At 35.9% G+C, this 27,813-nt stretch overlaps 2 protein-coding genes across 3 annotated transcripts in view; one reads left to right on the top strand and one right to left on the bottom strand.

Moving 5' to 3' along the window:
- Positions 1–19,392, top strand: part of LOC139958668 (uncharacterized aarF domain-containing protein kinase 5-like) — a 34,424-nt gene extending 15,032 nt beyond the window's left edge. Inside the window, exons 1-14 of one of the 2 annotated variants that reach the window (XM_071955926.1) lie at positions 428–585; positions 1,502–1,805; positions 3,038–3,302; positions 3,960–4,100; positions 4,562–4,678; positions 6,240–6,371; positions 7,325–7,408; positions 7,651–7,732; positions 9,837–9,915; positions 10,125–10,216; positions 11,320–11,527; positions 12,016–12,090; positions 13,758–13,850; positions 17,290–19,392. In XM_071955926.1, coding sequence (XP_071812027.1) covers positions 1,525–1,805; positions 3,038–3,302; positions 3,960–4,100; positions 4,562–4,678; positions 6,240–6,371; positions 7,325–7,408; positions 7,651–7,732; positions 9,837–9,915; positions 10,125–10,216; positions 11,320–11,527; positions 12,016–12,090; positions 13,758–13,850; positions 17,290–17,473 — 1,833 coding nt within the window. In that variant the 5' untranslated portion in view covers positions 428–585; positions 1,502–1,524 and the 3' untranslated portion in view covers positions 17,474–19,392. Of the gene's footprint in view, positions 1–427; positions 586–1,501; positions 1,806–3,037; positions 3,303–3,959; positions 4,101–4,561; positions 4,679–6,239; positions 6,372–7,324; positions 7,409–7,650; positions 7,733–9,836; positions 9,916–10,124; positions 10,217–11,319; positions 11,528–12,015; positions 12,091–13,757; positions 13,851–17,289 lie in introns of those variants that run through there. The other variant, XM_071955934.1, reaches the window with a different exon arrangement.
- LOC139958713 (cysteine desulfurase-like) overlaps positions 18,293–27,813 on the bottom strand; it is a 31,720-nt gene continuing 22,199 nt past the window's right edge. Inside the window, exon 13 of the mRNA XM_071956008.1 lies at positions 18,293–22,756. Coding sequence (XP_071812109.1) covers positions 22,693–22,756 — 64 coding nt within the window. The 3' untranslated portion in view covers positions 18,293–22,692. The remainder of the gene's footprint in view (positions 22,757–27,813) is intronic.

Raw genomic sequence — 27,813 nt, 5'->3', positions numbered from 1 at the left:
AAAAAATTATATATATATATTTTTTCTCCTCTTAGGCTGCCCGAATTTTTCAGGACGTTTGCCCGAATTTCTTGTCCTCTGGAAAAAAATTTTTTTTTGGGGGGGGGGGCAATCTGCCCCCCTGCCCCCGCCTCGTACGCCTATGAGTACTTAGACATAAAATAAACTGCTATTATATTATTTTTCTATTTGGTACCTTATTTTACACAATTTTCCATTTTTTAGTACAGTTGGCTCAGTGATTGGTTTTGGAGAAAAAAGTGATAATTTCAACAAAATCACAGCACCAGAAACATAATTTGTTTTATACTCTAACAAGCACAAGAAGCTATATGCCACGAAAATTTGAAATGTTTACGTCACTGCAATGACGATGCCAAACACGAAGAATAAGAAAAAGATCATACAGCAGCAACAACAATGGCACAGCTATATTCGAAAGGCTTTGAGTTTTGTGCACCCTTCTTTAGGACATTGTTCCACAAGTTGCTTGTCCTCTGATCATAACATAATTTTGGTTTAGACAGGGAAGCTGTGGTGAAAGTATCATTTGTGTCGTTCTATAAAACTCAGAAGAACATAAAGGTACATATGTTTTCAGTTCTTCTCCCATTTAGCTTTAAAAGTGTTCTTGAAAAAATATTAAAGAGTTTTTGTGACTGTATGATCCATATAACAGTAATAGTTTCGCGACATCAGATTTCATCACTCACGTTACTGTATGTATGGTAAAGGTATAGGCTACTGTATGTGGCAGGTGTAGGCTATTCTGTTCAGGTGTAGCCTAGCGTGCAGGGGCAAACCACCTTTTTTTCGTGCTGGATCAGGGGAGGGAGCTAAGTGGCATAGGGTGAAGGGTCTCGAGAAATGTTGGTAATATGAAGGTTACTTCACTACTTGGATGTAAAATGGTGCTATATTTTGCAACTTTTTAAACATGTCACTGTACACTAGAATGTTTTATTCTGTTGGGGGAGGGGCGGAGGGGGTGGTATCAAGCCCCAGAAATATATGTGCACGGTTGCGCTTCTGAAACTTTGTAGCAGCCTACTGTTTCACTGTACAGTAGATTTGGAATGTAAATGCAGTTATTCAAGTCATCATTTGTGCTACTGTTAGTTATAAAGTGTAATATATGTCATCAATAATACAAGAAGTAGCAGCTTCAGCCTCCCCTCCCACCCCTACCTATCCTATCCTCTCATAGCTGTTGTATCTGACACCCTAGAAAGTATGCCTGTGTTGTCTTAAAAATTAAGTTTCATTGACATTTGGTAGACTTTCCATGCACACTGTATCCAAGAAGGTATTCAATTGGTATGGCTACACTTCACTTGAAGTGTTATCAAGCTGAGGTTTAACCATTGCACAAACTTGGATGACAAGGAAAAATGTGTTTGGCATGCTTGGATCACACATAAATGAGTGATTCAGGACTCAGTATTTCATTATAATAATTAAATAAATATCGCTTCAGACACAACATTTTTGCAATTCACAGGTCTCTTTAGGTGGAGAGCTAACATGTTTCAGGCATGGGGAACCAGATCCTGTAAGCTGGCCTACTTAAAGCAGTATTCTTTGCTATTACCAAGAACGACTGTGCCTTGTAGTTTTGTCGTTCGCAAGTGCTCTGCTCAAGTTGTTTCAACTACACCAAAGCCAAAGAGATTATTATTTCGGAAATTTCTTCTTGGTATCGTTGGACTTGGCACTATAGTTGGAGGGATTGCTTATGCTTCTTTAGATGCTCAAGGGAAAAGAAAAGTTAGAGTTGGTCGACAAGGTTTAGTAAGATTTATGAGGTAACTAACAAGTTAAACATTTCATATGTCAACTTCTTAATTCCTTGCCAGAGGCAGAAAGAATCTATGCAATGGTGAATTGGTGATGGTGTGTGTCTGTATGCCTGTGTGTTTATGCGTGTGTGTGTGTGGGTATGTGGGTCTTTCCATGTCAAATTAACCAGGTTCCCAGGTGACCCTCTCAGATTTTAATGAAATTTCACCAGAATGATGGAGTGTGTCGCCAACGAACACTTACCCAAATATTAAACTCATACTCCATGTGGTTCACAAAAAGAAAATATACTTTTATTCATACATCTATGTGTCAATATTTCAAATAGGAAGACTGTTCTTTAAACAAAATTCTACACTGTAAAATCCTTACCAGGGACTTAAATGGTTGATGCCCACAAGGGAGTGCTACATATAAGAGCTATCTTTTTCTGGTTCTCACTTAATTCTTGGACAAATTTAACTTGCTTGCTTGATATCAGTCAGATAGTTATTTTGAATTTTGAGCAAATTGTATGGCATGGAATAACAGAGCCAACTTGTGGTTATAATAATTTGCCTTCCGAGAGGCTCATAGTATGTTTTCTCTTTTTTCATTGGATTATTCCAACACTTTTTGTAATAATTAGTGTTTACCATGTTGTCCATTAATGAAGCTGTTTACAGTAGGCCCATATAAATTTGATCATGTATTAAAGCTTCGCTCCTAGGGGTGGGTGGGGAAAGGGGTGCAGAGTTGAAGTCTTGTTTGTTAAAAATGTCCCATGGCCTACACTGTTCATTATTGCATCTGGCCCTATGAAGGTAAGATCTGACCTTAATAGCCTTTATAACATACAGTTTGGCATGTGTTTATTAAGAAATAATATAAGGTAATTGTTGATAAAATACATCAATTTTTTTCTTCCTCCTAGTGATCACCTGTCATATATCACTGTCAGAGACAAAGTAAGGAAATTTAAATACGAAGAAATTTGTTCTACCAACTCAAGAAGATGGTAATGATTAGTAGTTCATGAACATTGAAATCACAAAACATTATAATGATTTGTGTCTTCTAGTTTGTTAAAAATAGTGAGAGAACACTTCTAAATATGATATCAAATCCCACGACTATAGTGAAGAGGTGTTCGGATTGTATGTTCTGTGTGGATTTCATCCTCAGAGTAAGCCATTACCATCAGTTTGTCTATAAATGGTCTATCATGATGTAATCAACTTTCCCTTTCATTTCACAGAACGTTCTACGTAGGATCTAAAATCACCTTGGATTACAAGTGGTCGCTATGGAGACTAACTGAAGACACAGATACCTACAAGGAAGCAATCAGTGCTTGCAATCAAAGAACAGCTGATCTCATCCTCTGGGGATGCTTGAAGAATGGTGGCCTGTACATTAAATTAGGACAAGGATTAGTCACAGCCAACCATGTGTTACCCAAACAGGTCTTGGAGACTCTGTCTGTGCTACTTGACAGAGCTCTGGCCCGAGAACATAAAGAGGTTTGTTTCATTATGTGTTGTCTGATGTAGCATCACTTCATTGTTAAAGTATTGTACAGGATTCATAACCTTTTTTGAAACATATTTTATACTTCTTAATATTTACAATCTCCTTCCAAAAAAGAAGGAAAGGGAAAAAAAGAAGAAAAATCCATATGGATTTTAAAGATGATCACAACAAAGAAGAAAACATTTAATAAGCAAGTTATAAATTAAGAAAGGATTCCAAAATTCTGTACTATATGAAACTATTAAAGTTACGTACTATATCAAACTGGTAAGTTATGTAAGTTGAAACTAGTAAGTTCTGTAGTTATATGAAACTAGTAAGCTCTGTAGTTATATGAAACTGGTAAGTTATATACTTTATGAAACTAGTAAGTTATTTACTATATGAAACTAGTAAGTTATGTACTATATGAAACTAGTAAGTTTTGTGCTATATGAAACTAGTAAGTTATATACTTTATGAAAATTGTATGTTATTTACTATATGAAACTAGTAAGTTATGAACTATATGAAACTAGTAAGTTATGTACTATATTAAACTAATAACAAGGAAATAAAACACGATTATTGCTACTTGAAACCAGTATAGGAAGATATAAAGCTGTAAGTCAATCCTAAGACTATTAACTTATTTGTGTTCCCCTTAGCTTGACAGAATCTTCCAGGAGGACTTTGGTTCTACCCCTGCTGAGCTGTTTGCCGAGTTTGATCCTAAACCAATCGCAGCAGCAAGCTTGGCTCAAGTGCACAGAGCCAAAACACACGATGGAGAAGATGTAGCCGTGAAGGTATTTCTTTACTGTCTCCGTAAACTGATGAGGTTAAGGTCATTTGTATGGCCACAAATATGCTAGACAGTTGAAAAATGGTCACTGATGTTGAAACTTCATCAAGTATTTCATGGTAGCTATCAGAACCTTTTCATTGACAGAGCGAGTTTTAATTTGAACTGCTTCAATGTCTGAGAGTCATCTAGAGGTTTACTACTCATGCAATAGAATGCCCTTCAATTTTTGAGCAACTATTAGCACTTTAAAGTTGGATGCAATGCTTATGATCTGTAGATGTTGTGCAAGAAGAGTTGTGTGGCTTTCTCATTCTTTTCTGGACTATTTTGCTTTTCAAGGTGGAATATTGTGTCACATTTAAGACAAAAATGCAGCTGTAATTACAATCAATATTCACTTGATATTCTCTTTATGGTGGCGACTTCATGCTATGAATATTCAAACAACGTTTCTTACCGCAGGTCCAGTACATCAATCTAAGGGACCAGTATGCCGGTGATCTGTGGACGATATCGTTTATGATCGGTCTTTCCCAGTTAGTCTATCCAACAGCTTTTGACTTTAGGAAATTATTGAAGGTATGTATGTTGTATTTTATGTACAATTGATTGAGTAAATGTTTTTATTATTGAGAAGTCTAACCTCAGTCAGAACCAAGGAGGTAATATCATGAATACAATCATATTATTACCTTTTGTAATAAATAATGAAGAAAAATTAAAAATGCTCTTTCTGAGTATCATCTGCTCCAGTCTGTTGATATTTGATACAGGTCTGGTCAAAGAAAGTCAATAATCCTCACTTCCAGGGAATAATTTACCCAGTATGGTATTGCAAAATGCTCAAATTAGTAAAGCATTTTATTAGAGACAAAATTCAAATCCTTCAAAATTGATCCACAATATTTGAATGATTCTCAGGAGGAAAATGACTCCACAGTAATCTTAAAGTTAAAGATTACATATACTCAATAGTCTTAAAGTTATAAAGTATATATACACAATAGTCTTAAAGTTATCACAATAGTCTTAAAGTTGTAGAGTAATATATACACAATAGTCCCAGTGTTATAGAGTAAACACAATAGTCATAAAGTTATAGAGTATATATACACAATAGTCTTAAAGTTATATTATATATACACAATAGTCTTAAAGTTATATTATATATACACAATAGTCTTAAAGTTGTAGAGTATATATACACAATAGTCTTAAAGTTGTAGAGTATATATACACAATAGTTCCAGTGTTATAGAGTATATATACACAATAGTCTTAAAGTTATATTATATATACACAATAGTCTTAAAGTTGTAGAGTATATATACACAATAGTCTTTAAGTTATAGAGTATATATACACAATAGTCTTAAAGTTGTAGAGTATATATACACAATAGTCCCAGTGTTATAGAGTATATATACACAATAGTCATAAAGTTATAGAGTATATATACACAATAGTCTTAAAGTTATATTATATATACACAATAGTCTTAAAGTTATATTATATATACACAATAGTCTTAAAGTTGTAGAGTATATATACACAATAGTCTTAAAGTTGTAGAGTATATATACACAATAGTTCCAGTGTTATAGAGTATATATACACAATAGTCTTAAAGTTATATTATATATACACAATAGTCTTAAAGTTGTAGAGTATATATACACAATAGTCTTCAAGTTGTAGAGTATATATACACAATAGTCTCAGTGTTATAGAGTATATATACACCATAGTCTTAAAGTTATAGAGTATATATACACAATAGTCTTAAAGTTATATTATATATACACAATAGTCTTAAAGTTATAGAGTATATACACAATAGTCTTAAAGTTATAGAGTATATATACACAATAGTCCCAGTGTTGTAGAGTATATATACACAATAGTCCCAGTGTTGTAGAGTGTATATACACCATAGTCTTAAAGTTATAGAGTATATATACACAATAGTCTTAAGTTAAAGAGTATATATACACAATAGTCTTAAAGTTACAGAGTATACACACACTGCTGCAAGAGAAATAATTGTATGAGAATAAACACATTAATGAAATAAAATAGGAGAGGAAGAGAAGGAAGGAAAGAACTATTTTTAATCTCTAAACCATCTTGTGTCTTTCAGGAAACAGAGGGACCTGTACGTAAAGAGCTGGACTTTGAGAATGAGGCAAGGAATTCAGAGAGATGTGCTAGTGATCTGAAGCATCTTAGTTATGTTTATGTTCCTAAAGTTAATTGGAATATCACAAGTAAGGTAAGATATTGAAGACCATGGTCATAACAACCAAATTTTGACAAAATGAAGCAAAAGCTGCTTTTAATATAAAAACAGTGCTGATGTATTTCATTGCTTTATGTGTCACCCATGTGCTACAACTCTTCCATTCTCCTTTAGAATTGTGACATAAACTGGTGAATTTATGCCTGATAACCTTCCCATGGTTTCTAGCAGGTGCCTAATCTTCCTCCCTCTGTGTCCATGGCAACAACAAAAAGCAATAGAGTGATAGAGGAAGAGAGAAAGAGAGGAAACATTTGTTGGGTTTGACCAGTGAACTGTAGTTTGGTTGTTACCACCTTCTCTTTCTAACGTTCATTTAGACAGATGTTGACATCTTGATAGTCTTCTGGTAGTTCCGGTAACATCTAACATGTGGAACTACAAATATCATAATAGTTTACACAGATGTTGACATCTTGACAGTCTTTTGGTAGTTCAGGTAACATCTAACATGTGGAACTACAAATATTATAATAGTTTACACAGGTGTTGACATCTTGACAGTCTTTTGGAAGTTCAGGTAACATCTAACATGTGGAACTACAAATATCATAATAGTTTACACAGATGTTGACATCTTGACAGTCTTCTGGTAGTTCAGGTAACATCTAACATGTGGAACTACAAATATTATAATAGTTTACACAGGTGTTGACATCTTGACAGTCTTTTGGAAGTTCAGGTAACATCTAACATGTGGAACTACATATATCATAATAGTTTACACAGATTTTGACATCTTGACAGTCTTTTGGTAGTTCAGGTAACATCTAACATGTGGAACTACAAATATTATAATAGTTTACACAGATGTTGACATCTTGACAGTCTTTTGGAAGTTCAGGTAACATCTAACATGTGGAACTACAAATATCATAATAGTCCTATTTGCAAATGGAGGTCTGTCTTTATTTTGGACATTTCAGAGAGTGTTGACAATGGAATACATTGATGCTTGCAAGATTACAGAGAAAGACAAGATGGTGGATCAAGGAATAAATGTTGGCGAGGTAAGTTAACCTAATAAAAAAGTCAGACTGTCCTTTCTTCCTTATTAAGAGTTACTTTCAAACTTAATACAGTTCCCTGGAAGTATACAAACTTTGGAGGATGTATAGTGGAATATGAGGGCTCTATTTTGCTACCCCAAAACCGTTTGTTGTCAAAAATTTAAATTAAGAATGTAGCGCATTTCAATTGCTTCATGTGTCATCCTGTCAGTTATGTGTCATTGTTTCCTTTTATTCTTTAGATTGATAAATATATCATCCAAGTTTTTGGAGAGCAAATATTTCAGACCGGGTTTGTCCACTGTGATCCTCATCCCGGCAATAGTAAGTTTGTAAACCTATTATCCAATCAGAAGATACCATTTTTGTGTTAACATTTATCAAGCTGATGATCTGTGAATCTTTTGCTCACAAAAGTTGGTGTCACTTTATGCCTGCAGTAATCTATATAGGCATACTGAAAATGCTATATGCCTGCAGTAATATATATAAGCATACTGACAATGTAATATGCCTGCAGTAATCTATATAGGCATACTGACAATGCCATATGCCTGTAGTTATCTATATAGGCATACTGACAATGCCTATGCCTGCAGTAATATATATAAGCATACTGATAATGTTATATGCCTGCAGTAATCTATATAAGCATACTGATAATGTTATATGCCTGCAGTAATCTATATAAGCATACTGACAATGCTATTTACCTGCAGTAATCTATATAGGCATACTGACAATCTTATATGACTAAAGTAATCTATATAAGCATACTGATAATGTCATATGCCTGCAGTAATCTATATAAGCATACTGACAATGATATATGCCTGCAGTAATCTATATAAGCATACTGACAATGATATATGCCTGCAGTACTCTATATAAGCATACTGACAATTTTATATGCCTGCAGTAATCTATATAAGCATACTGACAATTTTATATGCCTGCAGTAATCTATATAAGCATACTGACAATGATATATGCCTGCAGTAATCTATATAAGCATACTGACAATGATATATGCCCGCAGTTATCTATATAAGCATACTGATAATGCTATATGCCTGCAGTAATCTATATAAGCATACTGACAATGCATATGCCTAGTAATCTATATGCATTCCGACAATGCTATATGCCTGCAGTAATCTATATAAGCATACTGACAATGCTATATGCCTGCAGTAATCTCTATAGGCATACTGATAATGTTATATGCCTGCAGTTATCTAAATACCGACAATAAGCATACCGACAATGCTATATGCCTGCAGTAATCTATATGCATACTGACAATGCTATATGCCTGCAGTAATCTCTATAGGCATACTGATAATGTTATATGCCTGCAGTTATCTAAATACCGACAATAAGCATACCGACAATGCTATATGCCTGCAGTAATCTATATGCATACTGACAATGCTATATGCCTGCAGTAATCTCTATAGGCATACTGATAATGTTATATGCCTGCAGTTATCTAAATACCGACAATAAGCATACCGACAATGCTATATGCCTGCAGTAATCTATATGCATACTGACAATGCTATATACCTGCAGCGACAATGCTATATGCCTGCAGTAATCTATATGCATACTGACAATGCATATGCCTGCAGTAATCTATATGCATACTGACAATGCATATGCCTGCAGTAATCTATATGCATACTGACAATGCATATGCCTGCAGTAATCTATATGCATACCGACAATGCTATATGCCTGCAGTAATCTATATGCATACTGACAATGATATATGCCCGCAGTAATCTATATGCATACTGACAATGCTATATGCCTGCAGTAATCTATATGCATACTGACAATGATATATGCCCGCAGTAATCTATATGCATACTGACAATGCTATATGCCTGCAGTAATCTATATGCATACTGACAATGATATATGCCCGCAGTAATCTATATGCATACTGACAATGCTATATGCCTGCAGTAATCTATATGCATACTGACAATGCATATGCCTAGTAATCTATACAGGCATACTGACTGTGCTACATGATCATCTTTTTTGTCTTTTGCTATTGAGTTACTAATTTCATTCATATTTCTGTTTCATTTCCATTTTGATTGTCAATTTATATTCCTATCTAGCATTGTCCTCTTACAGATGTAGCAACAATGAATATTTTAAATGAAATTTAATTTCCTTTTAGTAAATTCATGTAAAGGTATGTAGTTACGAGAGTGGAGGTAGATAACCTGTAGTGTAATTGGAACAAATTTGAATGACTTTTGCCTTTTTTTAATATTTTTCCTTTGCTGTTAACCCAAATCAAGCAGTTTTTGACAGAGTTTTTTGTAATGAAAATCTTTTTCACAACCTGCCTAAGATACCATCTTTTACATATACTCATTGAATCCCTTGGTTCTCTTTTTTTTTAAAGTTTTGGTGCGAAAGACACCTGAGGGCAGGGGAGAGTTAGTCATCTTAGACCATGGTCTGTATGAAGAAATACCATCAAGGTGAGTAGCAGTCAAAAAATATATGTATTTATCAATAAATCATTTAACTCCAGTAACTCTTGATTCTTTTTTCTGTACATTGTTTACAGTTATACCTCCTGAATTAAACGTTGTTTTATATTATACATCATAGTCCTACTTCATGCCAGCATTGAAACAGTTTTATTATCCTGATCATTGCTCTTGTTATGTTTCTTTTTGATCATCAGCATCCGTATTCCTCTCTGTCGATACTGGAAGGCTATCATACTCAAAGATGAAGAAGCCATGAGATCAAATGCTGATGAAATGGGAATAAAAGGTAAGTGACATGATCCTTTCAGTTTTATTTTTATGTTCTTATGGGAACTATGGTTAGTAGCTTCAGCAAGTATCACTGTTCTAGATGCATCTTATCATATTCGGCATATTTTGTCCTTCCTTTTCTCCTTGAGAGGGAGAAGGGGAAGGGGGGAGGAAAAGGTACAAAGGATGATTCCCAGAAAATGGTAAATCACCCAACATCCTCCACAGTTGATGCAATTACCACGTTATTAACAACATTATGCAGGAAAAATTAAAATAGGGTAGGGTAATATTAGGGGGGGGGGTTTGAAAGGAAGTTATGCTGATGAAAAGTGACAAGTTGGAGTGGTGTTTGAATTCATTTATAATATTTGCCCTTCAAACTAATAAATTTGATGGCTGGCAAGAAATGAAAATTGGAATTTTGGTGGCAAATCCCTCTAAAAATGAAAGATAAAGATAAAATGCAAAACATCAGTGGGGTTGATCAGGTAGACTAAAACTAGATTTTGACACCAGGAAAGGGACAGGGTGTGTAGGGGGAGGGGCCAGGGGGTGACTGTGGAGAACTGTTATTTCCTCAGTGATTCAAACACGAAGCTGGGAACTTGAAATAAGCTGCACATATGGCAATTGAGATGAAACTAGTATCGTTCGTGACCAGGAGGGAAATGATGTCGTTGATATTTTAACCTGGTGGTGCCTGGTGGTGCCTTTGGACCCAGAGGTGTAATGGCTTTGAGTTTATAGTAAATTGGAAGGCCAAGTTGCCCAGGGGAGGGATGGGGTCCTAGGAGGGGAAGAGGTTTCCTAGTAGGGACCTTCACAGTCTGATCATCTTGAAGTTTGGTAGTGATGTCTGTTCTACTATTTACCTTAGTTTTGGTCTGTCAGGTAGCAATTTATAAGCAACACAGAATGCTGACATGCTTGTGAATAAATGAGACTAAATGAGAATAAATGAATAAATGAGTTTGTGAATAAATGAGACTCAAGCTATGAGAAGGGATATAAACATTTCCAGATTTACAATATCTTAAATAGTTTGATGATCTGGATTGTGTTCATCGGTCACTGAGTTTTTGCTGCCCAGTAATTGTTTTGTTTTTTTTCTTTTAGAATATCTTTTGTTTGCGATGATGATAACTCAGAGACCAATCAACATGAAGGCTCGTCGAGGTCTTCACATGACCTTTAGTCTCAACCCCCAAGAACTCAAGAAGCTAGGCAATCAAATGAAAGACCTTAGAGACAGATCAGATGAATTTGTGGAGAGGATAAACCAACTTCTTCACACATTTCCACGATCATTGTATCTAGTTTTCAGGTCAGTTTCATTAACAAATTGTGTATTTTGTACAAAGTCTGTGCAGGTGTCCATGCATGGATGATAAAGGCAATACATTCTCATAAATATTGATGAGCAGAAAGTCAGCCAAATACCTACATCCATGCTAGGAAATATCCATAGGAAATGTTTCTCCTGTTTATCCTAAGGATATATGGGAAAGTATTGTGTTGTTTTTGTTCATGAAAGTGTTCTATCAGATATACCTTTACAGCAAGTTAATTCTAGACACTACCATCATAATAGATGCGATTAACCATTGCCTCTGGATACTACCATGGGAATAGATATGTTTTAGAAACTTGGATGATTTGAAGCACACATCAAAGTCCCAGGACTTTTCACTCCTTTTTTATTAATCTTATAATAACATAGTTTGCAGACTCAGACAGAGGCTACACCTGATGACTCATCAATATCATTCACAACTCTGCTAAATATTTCTTCTCCTCTCTCCTCAATTTTAGAAACATGAACACTGTAAGATCCATCGATCGTCATTTAGGACAGCAAGTGGACTACCTCATCACAATGGGACGATGGTAAGGCTAGCACAAGAAATTAGCTCACTTTCTGTAAGCATTAGGTATCAGGTTTGATGTCATGAGTGCTTTGGTGGACTACCTCATCACAATGGGACGATGGTAAGGCTAGCACAAGAAATTAGCTCACCTTCTGTTAGCATTAGGTATCAGGTTTGATGTCATGAGGGGTCAAGGCTTGAATTCCTTTTAAACACAGTATCTCCAGATGGGAAACTTTATTGGCTCTCATAATTCGCATGTGGCTTCCTTATAATGAGTGCAAGAATCCTATTGTTTTGGGTGGAGGTTGAAGGTCATTTGGGGTCAGTAGAGGGCAAAATGTGAAAATCTCAAGAACCTGAACAACAAAGAAGCTCATATATGCACAATTTGTTGTAGATCAAAGGTCATTTATGATCATAAGAGGTCAAACCCTGAAAACCTTGTATGCACTGTATCTCAAGATATGAAGCTTTACAAGATTTCATATTTGACGTATGGCTTCCCTATATAAATCAGTACAAGATCCCTAAGGTTTTTTTTGGTGGAGGTCAAAGGTTATTTAAGGCCAGCAGTTGCCAAAACGTGAAAACTATAGGCTTTCAAAGACCAAAATTTGGGCACAGTTTATATGTGCATGGTAGATTACTTTTATGATGGGTAAAATGTCTACATATTTTTATGAAGGTCAGACGTCATATGAAGTCAACAGAGATGAAAACCTGAAAATATTGTAAACATGATATCTCAAAAAGAGCATAATGACAGTCATATCTTACACCAAGGTTATTAGGATTCACAGTGTAATATACTTTTGAAACATTGTGGAAATTCATCTTCATCATGTGTGCTGCACATGATGTTGAACAGTGTTGGCAACTTTTATCACTTGATAGTGGGGAAAAATGCATAGAAGGTCATTCGAAGTTTCCTAAGAAACTCAGTTTCTTCAGTAGTATTTCCCTCTTACCTTATCAATGTATAACAACTGTAAGATGTCTTTGCTAATTTCAGCTAATCAAGAGGTCAAATATTATCTGCAAAGTACCTTTAATAGATGGTTTCCTTCTGACCATTAAATACAGACAGTTAGCTGAAGTCAGTTTATCAATATTGACCACTTGACCTTAACAACAGGTCAACCATGATCTGATCATCTATAGATGTAGTGACAGAAATGGCCACAATAGTTTCTTACTGGTAGAAATGAGAGTTCATTCTGGTGACAGACATCATGTGTTAGCCAATTCTGACAAATTTCTCAAAACTGCCATGCTCTCTATGGAGTAGACTGGTGCCTTTAGAGCAACTGTGTCACTGATTATGATCTTGTTGAGAGTTTGTGTTTATAGTCCTTCACCTAAAGATGATTTAGAAGAATTTATTAAGAGTTAGTTTCCAATTAGCAGTTCCCTGATATAACATTCTACAAGACATATATATAGAATATAACAGAATAAGTAAACTATTTGAAAGCTTGCTTTGAAGAGTCCATTTCAAACAACTGTATAAAGCCTACATTCAGAGCTTTACAATGGGCAATTTTAAGAATCTGTCTTCATATTGTAAACTGCTGGCTCATACCTTTAGTCTTCTCTCTGCTTCAAGAAATTTAGAAGAAAACCATTACATCTGTTGAAGAAAAAGAAACCATCAGACTAAGTTACTCTGTTTTCTCTTGACAGTGCGGCTGGTAGCATGACTGATATGACAAACGCTAGCCTCAGAGAAAGGATCACGGCGAGATGGGAAAGATTCATCTATGATTTTACTCTCAGGTGAGTTAAAGCCATATCTTTTAAGTCTCTTAATCCCTAATCCTTTAATCTTCTTGATCCCTAATTGACCAAACAAGAGAGAATCACTCCAAATTAATTTTACAATTGATCAAGCTGAAGCAATACTGAAATTAAAGGATCAGCTTTCACCATTAATGCACCTTTATTAGCGGTTTATTAAAGATTCCATTCTCTTTTAAAAGTGTTGTCACCCAAAGTGATTTCATTTTTTGGTTCCTTGCTGAAAGCAAAGGAACCTATGTATTCAGGTTGGCGTGTGTGTGTGTGTGTGTGTGTATGTGTGTGTGTGTGTGTGTGTGTGTGTGTGTGACACTTAAGCTTGTATGCACGATAACTCAACAAGGGATTGACTGATCATGATCAAACTTGGTGGGTGGGTGGCCCATAGTGAGTAGATGAACCCTATTGTTTTTGGTGCCCACAAAGGTCACCAAAGGTCAGTTATGGTCCAAAAACCCAAAATACTAAAACTGCAATAACTCCCAGTGCCAATGTGCGACAAGGTTGATATTTTGGGACAAGTTGTGAACTGGTTAGGGCAATATTTTCAAACTTAACGGTCATGTGATCTGAGGTCACCAAAGGTCAATTAATGTTAAAAAACTAGTATTTTTGCGATAACTTGAGAACGAATTGTCCGTTAGGGTTGGGAGTTGCTTCAGTGTAATCCAATTGTCGACCCACATCTGGGTGACCCTTGACCTCAATTTGACCTTTGGTGACCTTTTCATGTTTTGGGGATTTTTACAGTTTCGATGCTATTTTCAGATGTCAAAGGTACCTTCCGATCATAAATATGGATAGGTTGACCCCCGTGTGACCTTTGTGTGCGAACTTATATGGGGTCAAAGTTTTCGGTCAGAGTTAGGATGGCTGTACAGACTTATCGTGTTGATTTTTGGAATCAGCAGATCAAACTACATTTGAAACCAAGGTCAAAAGGTCAAAGGTCACATTAGAAAAAATGTGCTTAGTTTGGGAGAAAACGGGCGAAAAAGAAAATGTTTGGTTTTGATGCTAGATTTGGATATCAAAGGTACCTTCCGATCAAAAATGTCAATGGGTTGACACCCGGGTGACCTTTGTGTGTAAAGTTATACAAGGTCAAAGTTAATTTTCAGACATTTAATGCAATAACTCCCAGGGCCAAGGTGTAACAAGGTTGATATTTTGGGAGAAGTTGCAAATGGTATAGAGGAATATTTTCAAACATAACAGTCATGTGATCTGAGGTCATCAAAGGTCAATTAATGTTAAAAAACTAGTATTTTCGGTGAGAAAATGGGCAAAGAAAAAAATGTTTGAATTCTTACAGTTTTGATGCTATATTCACGTCTCACCAATCAAAAATGTCAATAGGTTTACCCCAGGTGACCTTTGTGTGTGAAGTTTTATGAGGTCAAAGTAAAATTTCAGACATTTAGTGCAATAATTCCCAGTTCCAAGGTTTGACACGGTTGATATTTTGGGACAAGTTGCAAATGGTATAGGGGAATATTTTCAAACTTAACGGTCATGTGATCCGAGGTCACCAAAGGTCAATTAATGATAAAAAACTAGTATTTTTGCGATAACTTGAGAACGAATTGTCCATTAGGGTTGGGAGTTGCTTCAATTTAATCCAATTGTCGACCCACATCTGGGTGACCCTTGACCTCAATTTGACCTCTGGTGACCTTTTCATGTTTTGGGGATTTTTACAGTTTCGATGCTATTTTCAGATGTCAAAGGTACCTTCTGATCATAAATGTCAATGGGTTGACCCCCGTGTGACCTTCGTGTGCGGAGTTATACGAGGTCAAAGTTAATATTCAGACATTGAATGCAATAACTCTCAGTTCCAAGGTGTGACATGGTTGATATTTTGGGACAAGTTGCAAATGGTATAGGGGAATATTTACAAACTTAACGGTCATGTGATCGGAGGTCACCAAAGGTCAATTAATGATAAAAAAACTAGTATTTTTGTGATAACTTGAGAACGAATTGTCCGTTAGGGTTGGGAGTTGCTTCAATTTAATCCAATTGTCGACCCACATCTGGGTGACCCTTGACCTCAATTTGACCTCTGGTGACCTTTTCATGTTTTGGGGATTTTTACAGTTTCGATGCTATTTTCAGATGTCAAAGGTACCTTCTGATCATAAATGTCAATGGGTTGACCCCCGCGTGACCTTTGTGTGCGGAGTTATACGAGGTCAAAGTTAATTTTCAGACATTGAATGCAATAACTCTCAGTTCCAAGGTGTGACATGGTTGATATTTTGGGACAAGTTGCAAATGGTATAGGGGAATATCTTCAAACTTAACGGTCATGTGATCCGAGGTCACCAAAGGTCAATTAATGATAAAAAACTAGTATTTTTGTGATAACTTGAGAACGAACTGTCCATTAAGGTTGGGAGTTGCTTCAATGTAATCCATTTGTCAACCCGCATCTGGGTGACCCTTGACCTCAATTTGACCTCTGGTGACCGTTTCGTGTTTTGGGGATTTTTACAGTTTCGATGCTATTTTCAGATGTCAAAGGTGCCTTCTGATCATAAATGTCAATAGGTTGACCCCAATGTGACCTTCGTGTGCGAAGTTATACGAGTTCAAAGTTAAATAATATTATTGAGGTCACAGGTCAAACGTGAAAAACTCCCAAGTTGCAATAACTTAGCTACTATTTATTGGAATTTCGTCAAACTTGGTATGATGATATTGGTAGATAGTCTCCACACACTGATGTGTGTTGCAATTGATATCATGCATGTTTTTAAGGGGGGGGGGGGGCTAGCATTATTTCGTTATGAAAAGTTTGTATGCACAATAACTCAACGAGGGAATGACCAATCATTACCATACTTGGTGAGTGGGTGGCCCATAGTAAGTAGATTATCCCTGTTGATGTTGGTGCTCATTTCATGAATATTAATGAGATCATGGGGTCAAACGTGAAATACTCTAAATTGCAATTACTTGGCTACTATTACTAGTCGGAATTTTCGTCAAACTTGGTATGATGATAATGGTAGATAGTCTTCACACACTGATGTGTGTTGCAATTGATATCAGGGCTTAGCATTACTTTGGCAACAAAAGTTTGTGAGCATAAATTACTGTTGTTGTATTAGGGCTTTGTTATAAATTTCCCTATGAATGGAACTAATGAACAGCAGCAAGGAACCATGAAATGTTTTCATTCTGGTTTTAACCAAATTTCATACATGCCACAACAAATTCTCCAGCTACAGCAAATTCTCCAACTTCTTCTTCATATCACTTGAAAAAGAACTTGACGGTCGAGGTATTGCATTGCCTTGGTTATGTGATGTAATTTATATCAAATATTAGCACAAAAAGATGCTTTAAAAGTTCATTTCCCATATGTACATACATATGTACAGCCATTGTTCTTTTGCTCTGTTGTCAGGTCCGACCAGTTCTTCAGCCGTTTTAATATGGTTGTCTTTGGAGTTCTCTGGAAGTTAGGCTGGATAAGGTTTGGTGAATCTGCCTCACAGACTACTGATCATGCTTCAGGTCTGATAGACACTCTTCTGCCACCAAAGCTAGTGGAAGATGTCCAACAGAAACCAACAATAGAAACCGCTTGAGCAGAGGTGTCTATGGTTTATAGTTCACGGAGTGATAATGTGGGCATTTAAAACATTTCATACTAGACTCAGGGCCATCGTTGGATCGTCAGAATTACTTGCATGAAAACAAATACAGATTGTATTTAATTGCTCATGTGCAATATCTGAGGGATTCACATACTTCATATCTCTTCTGCAAGCTGTAAAAAGCTTCACATATCAATATATATTCGCTTGTGTGATGTCACAAAGATACTATATTTACCAGAATCACATAAATAGGAATCACATACATAGGATTGACATACAAAGGATACACATACATAGGATTCACATATGCAGGATTTACATTCTCCAGAATCACTTACAAAGGGTTTACACACAAAGAGTAAACATACAAAATGATACGCATACAAAAGATTCACAAACAAAATATACACATGCAAAGGATTTTTCATTCAACGTACTCACACACACTGGATTCACATACAAACTAGCCACATAAAAAGGATTTTTGTTATATAACAAAACCACAAAGAATTCAGAAACTGCAATTCACAAACTGATGTCAATCACTTTCCTTCATTAATATACACTACATGTATGTGAAAGTGTTCATATACATATTTATTTATATATGAGTAAAATAACAAACGGTTCACAAGTTGATATCTGTTTATTGTGTTTTATCAGAAAGGGTTTCATGTAGATGTGTAATGTTCCATGTGCTGTGTATTCATATAAACCGTAATTTACTTAAACAGGGATGTAACATTCAGTCTTTCACACTTTACAACACTTTTTCAACATGAAGTGTGACAAATTTTTATTTGAACAGTTTCAACACATATGTAATACCTAGTACCTCCATTCAGTCAATGTTTGAGTATTTTATGTCTTTAGTTGTTGCTATTAGTTTATTATTTTTCAATATCAATTAGTGCATGTCTTAAAAGCTAAGCACCTTGAAACTTTCTTATCAGAAGGAAGATCTCTCTATACTTTCGTAATCACAGAAGAATTATTTAGCCATCTTCAGTATAATTTAAAGAGTTCTTACTGCTTTAAAACACAACACAACTACTGGGAGAAGTGATCTTGTTTGATCATCCCAGCTCTTCTACTTGGAGATGCCACCATTACAATGCATTATGGGTACTGGTATGCTAGCATATGAGAATCCTGACTTACATAAGGTGCTTCTTTAACAATTTGTTGGTAATAATAGTCAGAAATGTGGGATAAAGAATTACTCTTTATGTACTATTCTTGAAAATGGAAGTCAGCAGCCCACTGGCATCATCCCGGAGGTCCAACAAGGCTCTTGATGTCCCTCTAAGTGTTCTCCAAGCCAATCTTTTGTCCATCAACACAACTTCTTACTCATTTTCCAGGGCCCAGACATTAAATGTTATCCTTAAAATCATTTCAGGTTTTGGAGATTTTCATAAACTTTGACAACTGCCAGGGGTTTTAAGATAAAGGTTTAAGTTTAAACATGTTTGGAAAGTTGAATCAAGATTAGTTGTTACTCTTGATAACGTATTGTGTCATGACTTTTTTTGTCATTTCTGTGAAGATATTGGCCATATTTTATATATTTTTTAATACTTCTGTGTCTTATAGTTTATGAGTACAGTATTCTTCTAGACAAATTTTCTGCCAGTTTAATACCAAGGAAACTAAAAAACTGTTGTTATATATCATCAGAGCTTTTCAATTCTAGCTGAAGTATTCAGCAGGTTTTTATTTGCCTTTTATTATGTAGCAATAAGAAACAGAGTACCACACTATTAAAAGAACTTAGTAATTTTTGAAATATTTATGGTGTTTTTATGAATTTATATCTATTTTGAAGGGAACAAGAAGATGTGAATACAAATGTGTCTTCCACAGCCATCAACTATAGCAGCTTTTGTTAAATCATGGAAAAGTTGTCAATATCCTGACCAATTAGGTTGACAGTAACATGACAAAAGAAGGCATTGAACATCTTCATTCTAAACATAATACAATGGTGCAGGAGCTGGGGAAACAGTGAGGGGATCGAAGTGGATGGTGATGCTACTAACGCATTTAAATTAAGTTTTACAATTTTTACGACCATTCCACTAACTGTATTATATATTAGTACCATGAATATTCACATTCTTTGCAAGAAAGAACCCGAGAAAGAACATCCAACAAGTAACAACAGTGAGAAATGTTATTGATTCATGCTGACTGTATTGATTGGATATCTTAGATTCATACTGACTGTATTGATTGGATATCTTAGATTCATACTGACTGTATTGATTGGATATCTTAGATTCATACTGACTGTATTGATTGGATATCTTAGATTCATACTGACTGTATTGATTGGATATCTTAGATTCATGCTGACTGTATTGATTGGATATCTTAGATTCATGCTGACTGTATTGATTGGATATCTTAGATTCATGCTGACTGTATTGATTGGATATCTTAGATTCATACTGACTGTATTGATTGGATATCTTAGATTCATGCTGACTGTATTGATTGGATATCTTAGATTCATACTGACTGTATTGATTGGATATCTTAGATTCATGCTGACTGTATTGATTGGATATCTTAGATTCATGCTGACTGTATTGATTGGATATCTTAGATTCATACTGACTGTATTGATTGGATATCTTAGATTCATGCTGACAGGGTATTGATCGGATATCTTCATGTTATGAAGACTTGTTCACAACACCAACAAGGCATAACCCTTTTTCTTCCAGTTAGGATTGATAACACTGCACTTTAGTGGGCCTATGTGAAAACACATGCAAAACACACAGTATCGTGTGATACATTCGCATACAATTAAAGAAATGAAGTGGAAAAATTAAGTAGGGATGTGATCAGTAATATTTGAGTGCCAGGTGGATATGTGCAATAGTGTGATCCATGTCCTGAGGGAGGGGTATCGCCTTCCATTCCTTCTAAGCATGCTTAGATGGCCAATGGTGCTGTTTCCTATTCTGCTGCTAACTTCTGTGCCAAGTATTCACCCATATTTTGGTAATGGTAAAATTTGTCAAATTAATCAGAACTACCCAGAGCAGCCGCCCAGTGTGAGCACATTCCTGAGTAAGACAGGAATTTATATAAAACAGCACTGGTTTTCAGCAGGTATACCAAACATACAAAGATTATTTAAAACTATATGATTACACCTGATCACACAAAGGTTATCTCGCAACTTATTCACACAATGATAGATAACTTGTTAATGATTGACACTGTATGTGATCAATTTCTATTTTATATGTTTCTACGGAAAATGTTACCTGGAAATTGTTTTCATCACTTCTGGTAAATGTATTACTGAGAAAGTTTTTATCATGTTAATATTTAGACAAATACAAGCCAAAAACCAGCTCTGAATGAAATACCAACCATATTAACATTTGATGATTAAATATGAAGGATAGGAAATAAACCTTATGAAGTGGTTAGCTTAATAATATGACAAACCAATTCTTAAACCTCTTTGTACAAGAACCTGTATACCGACAGAAAAATCATGATCATGGTTAACACAAGAATATCGCTGACTGATCTCTCGATCATGGTTAACACAAGAATATCACTGACTGATCTCTCATGACAAACTAGATCATACAAAAAGTATTGAGTACATTGACTGACAGATTATAACAATTTTTACCAATTAAAGCTTCATTTTGAGTTATGTTATAATCTATGAATTCTGAATAAGACATTGACATGATTTACAACAATCATTTACATGGTACAGCAACAAGTCAAAGAGCCAACCTTGGTCTTAATTTTGTTTTGCCAGACCTCATCTCCATCATCAGTTGGGGGAAATTGAAGAGTTTTATATTTCATAAATCAGATTTATTTATTAACACAACCTTCCATTAAGACTTAATTACAAACCTAATTTCTAGTCTAAATTGGTCTCAGAATGTATCATTTGACCAGTTAACTTTGAATTTTCTTTTGAAGATAGTTTTCTTGTTGAAGATTTCCAGACACAGCCTTGCCTGTTGATAATGCTATGACTTTCTTGAGCCTGAATAACAACTCTTTATTATAATAGCTTTTATTTTTTGAAAGAACTTGAAACCCTGTTTTATAGCCAACTTCAGTACTAGTGTTGGCAAATAACAAACCATGTAAACGAGGTAAATAGTTTAAGAATCACTACTGCAAATACATTCAGGAAACTTTTGTTTCTGTTCTGAAGAAAGAAAAATTACAACAAAACAACTCCTTCCAGATATTCTCTAACAGTACATTCAGGACCAAAGAGCCTTTCTTGTTCAGAAAACATGTGAATGAAAACATTCTTATACAAGCTATGAAGACCAAATAAATATAATTATAAGGACCAAATCATTGAAATTGTGATCCACAGTCCAATCATAGAAAGCAGAGGATAATACATGCATTGTGTCCAATATCCCACCATGTATACTTTAAAACATATTCTTTGCAAAACAGTTACTGCTTAAACATGCATGCAATAGAATAAGTAAACTACTTTTAGCATCATACAGATATCGAATTGTGTTTTTCTTTGCGGTATCTCTGACAATTTTACCACAAATTTTACCAGTAAACTAGTAGAATTTCTACTTATAATTATCATCTTATATATTATAGTAACTATTTAACATTAATTTTAAAGCTAAATGAACTCATGCAGGAACAGGGTGTGGCCAGTTACTAACTTCAATGAAGGCTTCCTACTTTGTGTGTATGTGTTTTGGCTATTGGCACTTTATGTACCCAGGGTCTAGCACCACTTCCAGCATTAGTTTAAGGGATTCCTCACTGACCACAATCTGACAGGGGTTGGGCCAGGGGGTCGGCCATGAGTGCCCTGGCTACATCACTTGCAATAAAAAATAAATGTTCATTTCTTTCTACATATGATGACATTCCCTTTTTGAATCACACTTCTTCCAAAATTTGTCATAGCAGATGTCAATTTTTTTTTAGTTTTTCACCTTAATTAAGGGACACAATTTTCATGACTGCCTGGACATTACCGACCTAACTGAGTATAGGATGGACCTTGGGTGAGTCCATGGTGCAACTGATGACATTACCGACCTAACTGAGTAGAGGATGGACCTTGGGTGAGTCCATGGTGCAACTGATGACATTACCGACCTAACTAAGTAGAGGATGGACCTTGGGCGAGTCCATGGAGCAACTGGTGAATGTTATTCCTGCTCTTAGTGCTGCGTCCATTTGATTTGTTTGATGTCGATCCCTTCCTGCATCATCTCCCACAATGGGCTGCAGAAATAAAAATAAATAAAATTATATAAATATTAAAATCGCCAAAAATAATCCTTCAAGATTACAACACAGAATAGGTATTTATGTCAATATTCAAAACCAAAGTCAATCACAAGATATCAACAAGTTTGCCTTTTATTGAGACAACTTTCTTTATGGAATTTACTCTAAAACATTGCTTGAATTTTATGAAATAAAGGCACACTGCTTCTTGACATTTACAAATGTTTTTTTTTTATATCATCGTACGAGATTCAACAAACTCAAAGGCAATCGTTCTCTAAACAAGATCATGTTTAATAAAATAAAACTTCAAACAGCAATTTGCATAAAGGAATGGTGAAACAAATGGCATGTTTAACTACAACACAAATAGTGCTTTACGGCATACATGCTCAAACAATTTCCTCATTTTAAATAAAGACACTAAGTCTATATTACAGTACAGCTTACCGATATTAAACCAATTCTGATGAAATCCATTTAAAATGCTAATGGTATTATGGCACATGGTGGTAAAATTTTAAGGATACTCATTGCATAATTAGTTACATGATCAGTTTTTCAATCATTCTGAGCATGGATTCTGAAGGATTGATGACCTGGTGTTTTGTGATTCAGTTCTCATGGAAGGCCATAAAGTTTGTAGAATGCTGTACTAAGATACCTGTTGCATAATTAGTTACATGATCAGTTTTCAATCATTTTGAGCATGGATTGCAACGGCAGGACACTTTCAATATGATTCAGTCCTCAAACGGCAGGACACTTTCAATATGATTCAGTCCTCAACGGCAGGACACTTTCAATATGATTCAGTCCTCAACGGCAGGACACTTTCAATATGATTCAGTCCTCAACGACAGGACACTTTCATATTGATTCAGTCCTCAACGGCAGGACACTTTCAATATGATTCAGTCCTCAACGGCAGGACACTTTCAATATGATTCAGTCCTCAAACGGCAGGACACTTTCAATATGATTCAGTCCTCAACGGCAGGACACTTTCAATATGATTCAGTCCTCAACGACAGGACACTTTCAATATGATTCAGTCCTCAACGACAGGACACGTTCATATCGATTCAGTCCTCAACGGCAGGACACTTTCAATATGATTCAGTCCTCAAACGGCAGGACACTTTCAATATGATTCAGTCCTCAACGGCAGGACACTTTCAATATGATTCAGTCCTCAACGGCAGGACACTTTCAATATGATTCAGTCCTCAACGGCAGGACACTTTCAATATGATTCAGTCCTCAACGGCAGGACACTTTCAATATGATTCAGTCCTCAACGACAGGACACTTTCAATATGATTCAGTCCTCAACGGCAGGACACTTTCAATATGATTCAGTCCTCAACGGCAGGACACTTTCAATATGATTCAGTCCTCAACGGCAGGACACTTTCAATATGATTCAGTCCTCAACGGCAGGACACTTTCAATATGATTCAGTCCTCAACGGCAGGACACTTTCATATCGATTCAGTCCTCAACGGCAGGACACTTTCATATCGATTCAGTCCTCAACGGCAGGACACTTTCATATCGATTCAGTCCTCAACGGCAGGACACTTTCATATAGATTCAGTCCTCAACGGCAGGACACTTTCATATCGATTCAGTCCTCAACGGCAGGACACTTTCATATCGATTCAGTCCTCAACGACAGGACACTTTCAATATGATTCAGTCCTCAACGGCAGGACACTTTCATATCTATTCAGTCCTCAACGGCAGGACACTTTCATATCGATTCAGTCCTCAACGGCAGGACACTTTCAATATGATTCAGTCCTCAACGGCAGGACACTTTCATATCGATTCAGTCCTCAACGGCAGGACACTTTCATATCGATTCAGTCCTCAACGGCAGGACACTTTCAATATGATTCAGTCCTCAACGACAGGACACTTTCATATCGATTCAGTCCTCAACGGCAGGACACTTTCATATCGATTCAGTCCTCAACGACAGGACACTTTCAATATGATTCAGTCCTCAACGGCAGGACACTTTCAATATGATTCAGTCCTCAACGGCAGGACACTTTCAATATGATTCAGTCCTCAACGGCAGGACACTTTCATATCGATTCAGTCCTCAACGGCAGGACACTTTCATATCGATTCAGTCCTCAACGACAGGACACTTTCATATCGATTCAGTCCTCAACGGCAGGACACTTTCATATAGATTCAGTCCTCAACGGCAGGACACTTTCATATCGATTCAGTCCTCAACGGCAGGACACTTTCATATCGATTCAGTCCTCAACGACAGGACACTTTCAATATGATTCAGTCCTCAACGGCAGGACACTTTCATATCTATTCAGTCCTCAACGGCAGGACACTTTCATATCGATTCAGTCCTCAACGGCAGGACACTTTCAATATGATTCAGTCCTCAACGGCAGGACACTTTCATATCGATTCAGTCCTCAACGGCAGGACACTTTCATATCGATTCAGTCCTCAACGGCAGGACACTTTCATATCGATTCAGTCCTCAACGACAGGACACTTTCAATATGATTCAGTCCTCAACGACAGGACACTTTCATATCGATTCAGTCCTCAACGGCAGGACACTTTCAATATGATTCAGTCCTCAACGACAGGACACTTTCATATCGATTCAGTCCTCAACGGCAGGACACTTTCATATCGATTCAGTCCTCAACGACAGGACACTTTCAATATGATTCAGTCCTCAACGGCAGGACACTTTCATATCGATTCAGTCCTCAACGACAGGACACTTTCAATATGATTCAGTCCTCAACGGCAGGACACTTTCATATCGATTCAGTCCTCAACGGCAGGACACTTTCATATCGATTCAGTCCTCAACGACAGGACACTTTCATATCGATTCAGTCCTCAACGGCAGGACACTTTCATATCGATTCAGTCCTCAACGGCAGGACACTTTCATATCGATTCAGTCCTCAACGACAGGACACTTTCAATATGATTCAGTCCTCAACGACAGGACACTTTCATATCGATTCAGTCCTCAACGGCAGGACACTTTCATATCGATTCAGTCCTCAACGGCAGGACACTTTCAATATGATTCAGTCCTCAACGGCAGGACACTTTCATATTGATTCAGTCCTCAACGGCATTATATTTTTCATGGTGGTAAGTATACAAGTATAACAAAAATTAAAAAATTAGGCTTCACTACTTGAAATAAGCTTGACTAAACAAGCTAACAAGTTGTTACTATTGAGATTCAACTCCAAATGCTGCTTTAAACTACATTTGATACAAATAAAACTCTACATGTTATGGTGGACCAGTACCAAACTTTCCAACAGGCAATTGAGAGACATGTTGGGGCCATTTAAAGTTACAATGTCAATGATTATACCTAACTTGAGAATAATTTTTGTAGTTTTATGCACTTCTAAATTTTGCTAAAATTGTAAGCAAAGCTGTGCAAAATTTGCTCTTTGAAAATAACAAGAAAACATACTTTGTATGATTTCTGACTTCTATATATAAATCTGAGTTCTATATACTGGAGCTATTTGGATAGAAACTGCCAATGATTAACCCTAACTTGAAATATATTTATTTGATTTAAAATTTAACACATTTCCATATTTTCTAAAAATTTCAAGAAAAACATACTTATGATATCTGACTTTTTCTGCCTTTATTAAAGTGTTTTGGATAGAAACTGTCAAAGATTATACTCAACTTGGAAGCAATGTTGCAGCTGCCAGCCTTTTCCAAATTTTGGCAGAAATGAGCAAAGAGTGTAAATTTTTTTTGTGTCAAATAATGAGGAATAAAATGATAATTTCTGACTTCAGAAGTATTGAAGAAATACAGTTAAAACTGTTGAACGCTCACAATTAATAACTACATTCAAAATTGTTTAACTATTGAAAATTCTATCAGTTATTTTCTTGCTTGAGCAGCAAGGACTTCATTTCACAGCATTAGCTCATGTACTGATGCTGGAATGCCTCGCTTGCATAACAAATGTAACCAGCCAACTGCTACAAGGATCTTCAAAGAAGCAGAATAAATTACTAATCTACATTTCTTTTCCTTTAACTCTTTTATTTCATTTTATTTTATTTTATTTTATACTATTGTTATTATATATTATTTATTTACCTATTTTCAATTACTTGATGATTGCTGAAAGGATGACCTTTACATAGCAACAAACAAGGATGTTTTCAGTAATGTTGCTAATCCAGTGAGTAGGATATTCACTGTTAAATATGGTGATTGTATCTATAATGCATTTCTAGATTAAAGCTACAACCATAACCACTGCTCATTCCAGGCCCGCATTCTCATGTTAATCCATTCATCTTTTACCTCTACTGACTAAAGAGACAGGGGAAAAATTAGATTAATTCAAAACATCAAGAGAATACTTCTGAATGATACATCTGACATTGCTTGCCCTTGATAGATCAGTAATGAACTACCAACACATTAAATGAGACAGTGAACCGTTCTCTGACAGTATGGGATGATTATTGAACAATCCTGTTGTTAAGGAAGCTGGTAAACAGCAAATGTTATCAGGGTTAGTGATCTGGGCCAAGTGTGTGAAGGGATATAACGGAGCTAACAATACCTCTTACTGTCACCTCCATTGACCTCTGAACAGGGGTCTTTGTCTGCAAAAACAGAGAAATAAGGGTCCTATTGTGGGATCAGCCAAGATGTAACAAACTGCACAGCAAACTTGTATAAGCTGTATCCAACTGCAAGGATGCAACCTTAGTCCAAACTCCTGATATGACTCTGATCACAGTAGGCTGAATAACTTAAACCTGCTTTGGCAGAAGGTCCAGTCTATCATACATCTGGACCATTTTACTAGTTTCTCTTACTAAGGATTTCAACATCATGGTGTTGGCAACACACAGACACCATGATCAAAACTATTTCCACAGCAAGATGCAAAACTTGCTAAATGGTGTTCAACTCTTTCCACATTGTGAGTATTCCTAAGAATGTAGTTTACCCACTAATGAATGAATGTAACTTTAGAGAACTTT

The sequence above is a fragment of the Apostichopus japonicus genome, chromosome 3, assembly GCF_037975245.1.
Source record: "Apostichopus japonicus isolate 1M-3 chromosome 3, ASM3797524v1, whole genome shotgun sequence".
Lineage (NCBI taxonomy): Eukaryota > Metazoa > Echinodermata > Holothuroidea > Aspidochirotida > Stichopodidae > Apostichopus > Apostichopus japonicus.
This window is presented reverse-complemented; position numbering and strand designations above follow the sequence as displayed.